Here is an 11,131-nt window from a genome sequence, read left to right on the forward strand (position 1 = left end):
ATTCAAAAGCATGTGCATCTAAAATATGTTCAGTAGCCTAGCTAGTGGTGATAAGGGCTTAAGTCACACTCCACGGGGCCTTTTGCTCCTGATAAGGCTGCAAATGGCACATCTCCCTTATCAGGAAAAAAAAACAAACAGCTGCCTCTGCAAACAGAAAGTGTGTTGTGTACATTTTCCACCACTGCCGGTAAAAAAAAGTGCCTGAAGGAGGAAAAAAATAAAAGGAGAAAAGGAGCCGGCAAAAATAAGAGAGGGTGAGAGATTGCAAACTGGCAGATGCACACCCACACGAGAAGGGAAGCATGTTAGATGTGTGGGTGCATGTGTGAGAGAGGATGAATTGATGCAATGAGAAAGGACATGAACCACAGTTTCAGCTTTGCCCCAATCAACCTCAGATGCATATGCATATCCTGATTGCTTAGCTAAGGGAATGCAGCCCCTGCATTGAAAAGACTGCTCATCCCTTGCCATACAATTATACTGCAACAAAGCAAAGGTAAAGGTGTTCCTGCAGGTAGGAACTTTGCTAGCCGTGGCAGACTTTAGGAGGCGGTGCTCATATTTGTTTCTTCAAGCCACTGAGCTCCCCAAAGACATTCTTGACATCATGTGGCCAGCATGGCATCATGTTGCACTGCAGAACATATGGCAAAACACAGAACGCTGTTACCTTCCCACAGAAGTGGTATCTATTTATCTACTTGCGTTTATGGGATTTTGATCTGCTAGGTTGGCAGGAGCAGAGGCAAGTGACGGGAACTCGCCCCACCGCACGGAAGTAGGACTCAAACTGCCAGAGCACAGATCTTCTCCTTTTAAGCCATCGCGCCTCTATGCCGCAACTTAAGAAGGATAAGTGCAAAAGCAGGAAAAATGAATTTGGCATGGGAAGCTGCAGACGGGGCAAACCGTTCAAAGTGGACTTATTAAGCCTAGATTTTGAAGTGGGGGGAATGGAAGACTCACACGGCTGTTTTGCATCTGGAATTCAGGCCTTTACTGCAAATGGTAGGGCAAAATAGCACCTTGATTTTGTTTCTTGTGGTTTTCCTTTCTGGAGAGACAAACCGCTGATCCAAAGAACACCCCAGAGTTTCCTCCTCCAATTCCAAAATTTAATGCTGAGCTGCCCCCCCCCCCCAACCCTGCCTGTTTCACCAAGCTGATGTTCTGACAGCACAGGCTTACGGCTGCCCTTTCTTGCGTGCAAGGAGAGAACACAGCAGTTGAGTTAGTAACGATTTGTGGATTTCTCCCGGGAAGGCTTCTCTCTGTTCTTTGAGCGATCCCGTGATCTGCTTTCTGATGCGTGCTGTCTATCTTTGATGGCCTCCGTTTTCTTGTGCTTCTCCTCACTGAGGGGCATCCTGCGCTCATGTCTGTCCCTTTCTGAGCCTCTTTCCCCAGATCGCTCTACCCCACTCTCATATCTGAGCTCTTGTCCTGGTGGCGTCCTACTCTGGTGTTGGCGCCCAGATGTGCTACCCCAAGTTTCCTGGTTTTCGCCAGCATAGCGTTCATACTCCGAGTCCTCCATTTCCACTTTAATCTTGGATTTGGGGAAAAGCACATCTGTACCAGGTTCCTCTTTGAGATGCTTCCGATGCTCTCGCTTTTCTTTCTTCTTCTTCTTCGTCTTCTTCTTTTTTTCTGAAAGTACAAGAAATGTAATCAAAAGGATTTCCACAAATATCTCGTTCAGATGCTATTCTATGCCTCCTTTATACATTTCCTGGTATTCCATCTTCCCAGAAACTCTTTCCTAGCTTTCAAACTGCGTGCAACTTTCTTTCTAAATGATTTGATAGGGAGTGCTCCTAAAAGCGTCTTGCCCCACTCTTACCTGACCTTTTTTCTTTAATTTTGTATTTCTCTTGGTTTACCCAGAAATGTTGGCTGTTAACCCTTCTATTTATTCGACTTCCTCTAACAGAAACGACCAGCACTTTCTATTTCACTTTTGCTCAGTCTCAACAACTTTAAAATGTGTGAATTTCAACTCCCCAAATTTTAGCTGGGAAAGTGTAGGAGCTAAAATACAGGCATCTTATGGGCGAAAAATTTTGGCTATAATATAGAATTAGAAAAATGGCAAATGTTATGGGAGAGAAACTACAAATTAACAATGTCAACTTCATATAAAGAAAATCTGTATAAAATGCTTTATAGATGGCACCTGCCGCCAGCAAGATTAGGAAAAATGTTTAAAAATATGTCAGATAGATGTTGGAAATGTAAACATAATATAGGCACGTACTATCACATTTGGTGGACATGTGGTAAGGCAAACCAAATAACCTCTTTCTATGTATACACCAATCTTTTTTATAACCCACTTGTTCACCTAAAATTTGGACTTGAAAAAAATGATCCATAATATGGACTTTTCTGATTATTCGTCTTTAATATAAATTAGAATGTGTAGTGGTGTCGTCGCTCTTATTAAAAAGCACAATACTGGAAGAATGAAGGATTGCCATCAGAAGAAATAATCAGGAAAGTATTGGAATGTGCAGAGATGGACAGATTAACTATGAGGTTGAAAGATAAAGAAGATACAGACTATTATCAAATTTGGGACCTATTTTATTGTTGGCTAGAGGAAAGAAAGAATGAAGGATTAAGAATTGAACATGTATTAGCATAGCAAACTCCAGACAACCCGTTGATTGGAAAAATTAACATATGTTTATGAAAAAAAAACCAATAAAATCTTTATAAAAAAAATACAGGCATCTTACATTTGCTCAGAATGAGAAAACAATGCTGAATTTTATCTTATATCGCAAAAGAACTTTAAAAATAGGGAATCAGCTATTTCTCTTTCATCCCAAGTTTCTTTTGGTTCTCTCAAAGTACTCCAGTTAACTGAGTCTGAAACACCACGTGTATATTAATGCAGGTACAATTCTGACTATTATGTCAGACATAATTCACCCGCCAGAAAACTAACAGGATTCTGGACCTCCAGCTGATTCTTCTTCATTGAAATGCTGCATATGTTGTGTATTCCTACATCTGGAAGCTTCCCTTAGCTTTAAAATGAGATTTGCATACAGCATAGAAACACACAACAGCCTAGTTCAAATAAGGCACATTGTAGCACAGCATATTGTGTGAATCAAGTCAGCTGTGACTTGATCAAATGTGATTAAACAAACTATTAGTTTTCCAATTTGTATAATTCTGGCCACAGAAAGAAAAAAAGACTTATCACCTTTCTTGTGCCTTTTTACTTCCACTTCATCTTCTTCTGAGGATTCAGCTGAACTTTGAGGAGGAGTTTTAATACCACAGCCTTTCTCTCGGAGACCCTTTGTAATCTCATCAATGTCCTCAGAATCTTTTGGTGGGCGGTAGTTGGCTACGTGGTCCACACGAATTGTCCTTCCTTTTATCTGCAAACATTATGAAATTACGAACATTATGAAACTATTGGTTTTTCCCCCCACTGAAGCTACATGAGCAGGTAACCATCAAATATAAGCAATTAAGATTTTAGCTTAAGACACAGTGAAGCCTGAGATAATCTTTGGATTATTATGAAAGAGGCTTTATTTTTGCTGTTATGAAAAGAGGATTTTCTGCCTGCTGCTCCCTTTCTGCTATGTCCATGAAGCCCTACATAATAAATTCACTGCATTCTTTCATAGAAGGCCTTAGTGTTTCTAAATATATATTGTATGTGAAACTGGGTCACAGCCCAGTCGGAGCAGCAAAATAACCAGAGGATCTTCAACGGCTAAACTAACCTTTATCCCATTAAAGTTATCAACTGCAAGAATAGTGCTTCGCTGATCTTCGTAGCAAATGAAGCAGAAACCTTTGGATTTCCCCGTCTTTTTATCGCGCACCAGGTTTATGTTCACAATTTCTCCATACCTGAACAGAAAAATGGAAGTTGACAATATTTAGTCTTGGGTCTAAAGAACAAAAAAAAAAAAAGGGAATGGCACAAGCAGGGATAATTTTGAGAAATACAAGTGTTGATGTAGGGCTTAAAGACTATAGCCCTTTTCCATACACTGAGACTAAGAACTATTTTACTAGATTACATCTCATCCAACATTTTCAATCAACTAGGTACCTACAAGCATTCATAAACCTCCCTGAAGCAGTGTAAGAATATTACTTATTTTCTAAACTACTATTTTAGCAAATAATCTCAGAAAAAAAACTGCCCTGGAATAGATACTATTCCAAAATGCCTGGGTTTTCTCTAACAAAACACTTAAAATCTTTTTCATATTTGTTTCAGCTAATCTGATGCTTTTAGTAAAAACTAAAGGCATCAGTTTAACTAAATAAAATAAATATTTTTTATTGTTCAGAGCTTTTTTTTAAAAAAAAAAATGGTGTCCATGTGGATTTTCCCAATAGAGGGAATAGCACATTTACACTCTACTCCCTGGCATTATTGTGGTAAAGACAAGAGCTGGCAAAATCATTGGTAAAACTACAAGACTAGACTGCACTCTTTTGAAGTAAGCATTATTCAACAGCAGTTGCTTCCAAATAGATGTATGTGATTTCACTATAAACGTTTCAAGCTAATTCGCAAATTACCCTTTTATTCCCATTCATTGTTATTTGCATTATAGTTTGGTTTTAATTGAAAAGCAACATCAAAGCAATCTCAGAGAAACATCTCATTTTCTGAAGTTAAGTTTTCACTGTTCTTACTTACTGTGAAAATACACAGATAATGTCCCCCTCCGTCAGTTCATATGGCAATCCCCCTAGAAAGAGAAAAGAAGGGAAGTGATTATTAAATGTTTAGCCATTTTGCTCTAGGACTAATCATAGCTTATGATGCCACAAGGGAGTGACACGGTAAGATGTCTCTAGGCACATTACGTACCCACAAATACCCAGGCGCTGCCACTATACTCTGCATGCCAGGAAACTTTATCCTGCACTCCCAGCTCTGCTTCACGCTGATTCAGCTCATTGATCAGCTTCACTTTGGTTAATGGGCTACGGAAGGAAAGAAGAATAAAAACAACGAGTCTTAATCTACACTTCATAATCCTTCTAAACAGCGATGTTTCAGCAAGAGGTGGCGATCCCAACAATTACTTATACAGGTAGTCCTCAACTTACGACAATTGAGCCCAAAATTTCTGTTGCTAAGTGAGACATTTCTTAAGTGAATTTTGCCCCATTTTACGACTTTTCTTGCCACAGTTTTAAGTGAGCGACTGCCGTTGTTAAGTTAGTCACATGGCGAAGTGAAACTGGCTTCCCCATTGACTTTTGCTTGTCAAAAGGTCACAAAAGAGGACACTGCAGTCGTCATAAATATGAACCAGTTGCCAAGCATCCAAATTTTGTTCCCGTGACCATGGGGATGCTGCAACGGTCGTAAGGGTGAAAAATGGTCAAAAGTCACTTTTTACAGTGCCAATTTGACTTCTTCAAACGGTCACTAAATGAACTGTTGTAAATTGATTCATTTTATCCCAACTTCATCCCAGAGATCTGTACTACATACACAAATTTTATCCCTCCACGTCCACACACTAGGCCAGCAAGAGTGGTCAAGCTGAAAGAGGGGGCCTGAATGGACACACATATTGGACCCTGGGCTACCCCATTTCCCAGCCCACAACAGGGTAATGTACTCCTCCTAGCAGCTCAAGGCTTAGCCTTAAGAAGGGGAGCGAAAAAAACCCCGGCAATGATAAATATTGCTAGATGAAAATGCACTCTGTGTAAGCCCAGAAACACTCTTCCGCATTAGTATTTCATCGATTCCATGCTTTATTCACCATGTAGTTCCGAAGTTGAATACTTATCCCAAAATAAGCCCTGCTCCCTCTTTTCCCGCCTCCATAAAAATATTTATTAATACTATTCTTTATTATCAAACTGCCGCTTACTTCATCCTGAAAGTGTCCTCCTGGGTTTGCACATGCGTCCTACAGCCCGCTGTACTGCGCAAGCGTGAGTCCGCCTCTCCCTCTCTCCGGTAGGCTGCGTCTCCTGGGCTGTAATGATTGGCGATTTTCCCTTCCTTCCGCTTCATCTCCTACTATTCTTCTCCCCCTCTGAAGTTCAGCGGGGAACCATAGAGATAGAAATGGGTAGAATAACACAAAGCTTAAATTCCGCGCAGAAGGAAAGATCGGCATTCTGATGTCGCCGGTCTAGGACGCTTATCGATGGTGAAAATTCTGCAGTTCGCCTTGGAAGTTTGCAAACGAATTGCATTCGCGATCCAAATGCTCCTAAAATCACTTTTGGGGCTCTAATTGTGCATCACGTGTTGCCTATGAATTCATTGCCTGCCATGCATCATCCATTCTTAAAACCCTTCCTGAACAATGTGAATGTGGCCACGATCTCTGATGTTTTTTTAAAGAGAGTGTTGAAGGAAAAGTTTTTTATTATGATTCAGTCCAAGCCGGGAATAAACCACATGGTGACTGCTTTAGAAAGAAGGTTGCAGTTTATTGGAGAGGAGAGCCAGAGTTTCCTAGCACTCTAAAGACAGTTTATTGTTTCCATTACATGACAACATTTCTCCTCCAAGATTATTGTTGGTAAACAAATAAATCAAGGTTTGATAAACAACTTAGACAATAATTTTACCATGATGATTAAAAAAGGGACAGAATGATGGATTGTCAACACATATAAACATACCTTTTTATAGCCTGATGGCCTCCAGATATTGGGTGGCCACAAATCTAGGAATGTATCTTAGATGAGGATCTGCTAAAGAGACTTTTCATCTATGAATGAGGATATATTTTTCAAATGTTAAAAGGTGCCACAAAATCCAGGGCCATTCAGACCTTTTTTTTAATGGGTTTGACGTAAGGAAGGAGCATAAAGCCACAAAACATAGCTCTGTTTTCCACTGCAGACATCCTTATTGCCCGTCACATGCTGCGTGAGAACTTTTACAAGATTGTTTGCAAGCAAAACAACCAACTGAACTTCAGCCTTCAACCAGTCAGCAAAGTGTTCCTTATAATGTTTTTGCTGCCTGGATTCGTAGGCCATGGTGGTTTTTCAGTGATAAGCTACGTCCAGTTGAACACAGTTCATTCAATAAACCTACAATAAGATTTAGCATCAAGTGTGAACCAGTTCATTGTCAGGTGAATCCAGCCAGGGAAATGGAGCAGCCCAGATAGCACATACTGATGACCCTTAACTCATGACTGGCTACCCTTCAAAAATTACAACGGACCTTAAAAATTGGGCTTACAACCCGGTTTTAAAGTTACGATGTCTGTGCCACCTTCATCTCCCTGGGACAGTATGTGGGGCTCTCGGCAGCTGACACACATCTACGGCCATTTGCAGCATCTTGTAGTCCTGTGAACACAATTTATGGTTTTGTTGGAAACTGGTGTTTACTTAGGGTTTCCAGCAGCAAACAATTTTAACAATAGCAATAGCACCTAGACTAATATATTATTTCCTAGTGCTTTACAGCCCTCACTAAGTGGTTTACAGAGTCAGCATTTTGCCCCCAACAATCTGGGTCCTTATTTTAACTGGCCTGAAAATCAAGATCGAACTGCTGGCAGTCGGTAGAATTAACCTGCAACACTGCATTCTAACCACTGCGCCACCGCAGCTCTTTTTAATTAATGAATTTTACACTTCACGACCTGCCACAATTGCTTAGTGACTGCCACAAACAAGGTGATAAAATCGGGCACGGTCCCATGTTGACCCACTTTATGACTGTCACAACGTATGACTGAAATTGCGGACTCAATTAAACTATCCAATAAAGGAGAATATTTGTAGCTCAGGATTGAAATGAGGGCTCCTTGGTGCTCTCTGAGCTTGGTTGTTTTCCTGCAGACATTTTATTACCCAAACTAGGTAACATCATCAGTGCTGATGACGTTACCTAGTTTGGATAATAAACGTCTACAAGAAAACAACTAAGCTCAGAGAGCAGCAAAGGCTCCTCAATTAACAATCAAAACTCGAGGACTATCGGTGATGGATTTCTGAGGAGAGTAGAGAAAAAGCCACACCCAAACCAAGTGTGAGCCATACAAATGTTTATTAATTTAACATGGAATTCACTAGAAACGAGCAACGTTGATTCAGTTTATTGAGGCACACAAAACCACCTGCCCAGCCCTCCCGGTTCAACGGTCAAGACTGTCCTTCAGCAAGGACAGGAATTCCTATTGCCAGAGGCCGGTGCCAGCTCTATTTTCTGTCCCTTCCCTTGCTGCCTCTCCATGTCCCGATAGAGCAGAGACTTGTGAGCCTTCAACCGGCAGGCCAGACACATGAAAATAGACTCCACGTTCTGACTCTCTTTGGGGTCCTTCGCGGAGGTTTCAAACAAAAGCATATTGTGGGCATCGGCAAATTTCAGGGCCATACTGGACGGGACTTGGATTTGATCCCGCAAGTCACACTTGTTTCCCACAAGCACTTTGGGGACGAGAGCTGGGACCGCGTGGCCGTTGCACTCCTCAATCCAGTTTTTCAGGTTGAGGAAGGACGCCATTTTTGTGACATCATAGACAAACACCACAGCGTGGACGTTGCGGTAGTAATGCTCCACCATGCTCTTCCGGAACCTCTCTTGACCTGCTGTGTCCCACACCTGGACCTGCAAAAGAGAGCACAACACTTGCTATTGATACAGCTTTCCTGCCTCTTCCAGTTTTAAGCCATGGGTTCTTCACCCCGTTGCGGGATTCCCTAACTCTTTTCAATTTGCCCTTGATATAATTCCCTTTACCGGGATGTATTCTTGGTTCCAGGAAATGGGGCATTTCGAACGGCAACCCTAGAAGTCCTAGAGCAGGGGTCTTCAAACTTGGCCCTTTTTTAATGACTTGTGGACTTCAACTCCCAGAATTCCTCAGCCAGCTGGCTGAGGAATTCTGGGAGTTGAAGTCCACAAGTCATTAAAAAAGGGCCAAGTTTGAAACCTCTGTCCTAGAGAGAAGCATCAGCAATATGCATTTCTGATGCCAGGTGTTAGTCCTTGCGTTTACAGACAGTCCTCGGCTTATGACCACAATTGAGACTGGAATTTCCATTTGCCAAGCAAAGAGGTTGTTAAGTGAGTCGCATCTAATTTTACGACCTTTCCTGCCATGTTCGCTAAGCGCGGTTAAGTGAATCACACAGTCATGAAGAGAATCCGGATTTTCCATCGACTCTGCTTGTAAAAAGTCAACGGGGAAGGTCACTAAGGCCGATCATGTGAATCGGAACTCTGTAAATACAGATGTGCTTGAATTTTGATCACGTGACCCTGGGGATGCTGTGACAGTCATAAGCGTGAGGAACAATCGTACTGACTTTTCACAGTGCTGTTGTAACTCTGAACGGTCATTCAATGAACGGTTGTAAGTTTAGGACTCTCTGCCTACTGATGTCCTTCTTTCAAGGATAACGCAAATGTTTCTCCTCGTTCATTTTATTCTCCTGACAACTCTGTTTTGGATGGGAGAGGTTCCACTCTCACTTGAGGACCTCCAAAGCCGATTTGCACATGGAGATTTGCACACTCTGGAGACAGCATTGATCCCATCTTCATAACTCAGCACAGCCTGATAGACCTTGCCTGGCTCAGCAAACAGAGACTGCCACTCCCCTCAGCTCATTCCTTTCCCAGCCTGGGCTCTTTTGCACAAGCTGGCCTTTGTAATCTGGTCTCAGACGCTCCTTAGGGCTACAACGCTATCTTTTGTCCCCAGAGGGTGTGTGAGATTGCACTAACCATAGAGCAAAACAGGGTGATAAAATAGTTTAGACTGAGAGAGAATTTCAGGTAAGGGGCAGAGAGAGAAGCCACTTTGGACCATCAAACAAAGGAGCAGTAAACATCCTGGAAGGAGAGGGGGCTTCATCGGAGAGAAAATATTCAACCTTCTGCATTTTTTTTTATTTCTTATATTTTTCTCAGTTGGCATTACTCATTTGTCTTTGCATTTTTGAGCTGTAATTATTTAAAAAATAATTATGCCTCCTCCTTAAAGTCTATCCCCATCTCCTGAAGATCCTTCAATCCTGTCTTTATTTAAAAGACATTTTAAAATAATATTGCCTCAGGCCTACAACTGGATGATGGAGGCAGATCATCAAATACTTCTGTGTCCAGAAACACCTCCCTCATTTTGCAAAAAACAATGGTAGAAATCAAAGGCAAAGAAAGATTTTTTCCTCTCTCTCTCTGATGGCTGGGATGGTTCCTGGATACTCAAAAGGTTAAAAGCAGCAGTGTTCCACAGAACCTCCCCCTCCTGCAGGAATACTCTGAGGTCATCTTGCTCTCATCCACATCTGTGCAACACAGAGAGAAACAGGAACAAAACAGAAATAGAACGGGTTTCCACACATGCTAGAGAGTAGGCTAAGATCACATTTTGCAAATTCTATATATCAGAGGTCCCCAACCTTTTGGGCACTAGGGACCGGTTCAGTGGAGAGGTTTTTTCATGGACCAGAGTGTGCGTGGTTTTGTGTGCTGCCTGCATCCCATGGATGGGGCTTTGCTTGTTTGTGCGGACCGGTTGCTGGCATGCTGCGGCCCAACATTGGTCCACGGACCAGGGGTTGGGGACCCTTGCTATATATCATGGATGGACCCTAACCCCTGCCTCCACATGACCTGTGAACCAAGCCCTCTGACCAAACCAGGATATGGTGGATTTGCTTATGTGCTCCCATAACCCAAGTCTAAAATATATGAATATACTTTTTGAGTAATAGGTGGGTCTGATAGTACAAATAGGAAATAAAAGTGGGCAGGCAGCTAGAGCAAAAATGATGGAACTTTGTTTTTCTATATGACAACTGCAGCGAGATTGTTAGATGTTCAGAAGCGGAAAGGTTTGACGCTATTCACCAATAGAGGAATGGTTGGGAAAGATGAGGGAACTTGTAGAGATGGCTAATTCGACATCTTTGATTAGAGAAAAGATAATATCCACATTTATAACTGACTGGAAACCCCGTGTGGACTTTTTGCATGAAACAGGAAAAAAATGCATTGAAGAGTTGTGGTTTGGATAATAGAAAAAGTTAGCTTTTTCATAATCATATAGTATTTGCTGCAAAGGAAATCAGATGCTTCTATTTCTTTTTATATTTTCTTTTTGCATTTTTTCCCTTTCATTCCCTC

The 11,131-nt window shown here is 41.7% G+C and overlaps 2 protein-coding genes across 2 annotated transcripts; both read right to left on the reverse strand.

Annotated features, from left to right (window-relative positions):
• Positions 1 to 1,145: 1,145 nt before the first annotated feature.
• On the reverse strand, positions 1,146 to 5,960 carry RBMX2 (RNA binding motif protein X-linked 2). The gene is made up of 6 exons (XM_015820607.1): positions 5,889 to 5,960; positions 4,868 to 4,983; positions 4,694 to 4,745; positions 3,759 to 3,888; positions 3,224 to 3,404; positions 1,146 to 1,656 (listed from the first exon to the last, which is right to left on the reverse strand). The coding sequence occupies exons 1-6, from the start codon at positions 5,891 to 5,893 to the stop codon at positions 1,238 to 1,240; spliced, it is 903 nt and encodes a 300-aa protein (XP_015676093.1). The 5' UTR covers positions 5,894 to 5,960; the 3' UTR covers positions 1,146 to 1,237.
• A 2,062-nt stretch (positions 5,961 to 8,022) lies between these two features.
• Positions 8,023 to 9,538, reverse strand: RAB33A (RAB33A, member RAS oncogene family). The gene is made up of 2 exons (XM_015820583.2): positions 9,473 to 9,538; positions 8,023 to 8,605 (listed from the first exon to the last, which is right to left on the reverse strand). Exons 1-2 carry the CDS (start codon positions 9,536 to 9,538, stop codon positions 8,150 to 8,152), a joined length of 522 nt encoding a protein of 173 aa, XP_015676069.1. The 3' UTR covers positions 8,023 to 8,149.
• Between the last annotated feature and the right edge of the window lie 1,593 nt (positions 9,539 to 11,131).

The sequence above is a fragment of the Protobothrops mucrosquamatus genome, unplaced genomic scaffold, assembly GCF_001527695.2.
Source record: "Protobothrops mucrosquamatus isolate PMUCROS unplaced genomic scaffold, P.Mucros_1.0 scaffold1146, whole genome shotgun sequence".
NCBI classification, from domain to species: Eukaryota; Metazoa; Chordata; class Lepidosauria; order Squamata; family Viperidae; genus Protobothrops; species Protobothrops mucrosquamatus.

What these genes read in the sequence shown, in the direction of transcription:
- RBMX2 (XM_015820607.1), bottom strand. An exon ending in ATTATCTGTGTATTTTCACA is followed by an intron (nt 3,889 to 4,693) that starts GTAAGTAAGAAC and finishes TTTTCTGTTCAG; the next exon opens with GTATGGAGAAATTGTGAACA. An exon ending in AGTAAAAAGGCACAAGAAAG is followed by an intron (nt 1,657 to 3,223) that starts GTGATAAGTCTT and finishes TTGTACTTTCAG; the next exon opens with AAAAAAAGAAGAAGACGAAG.
- RAB33A (XM_015820583.2), bottom strand. Translation starts at nt 9,538, where the DNA reads ATGGGATCAATGCTGTCTCCAGAGTGTGCAAATCTCCATGTGCAAATC. An exon ending in TCGGCTTTGGAGGTCCTCAA is followed by an intron (nt 8,606 to 9,472) that starts GTGAGAGTGGAA and finishes TCTCTTTTGCAG; the next exon opens with GTCCAGGTGTGGGACACAGC.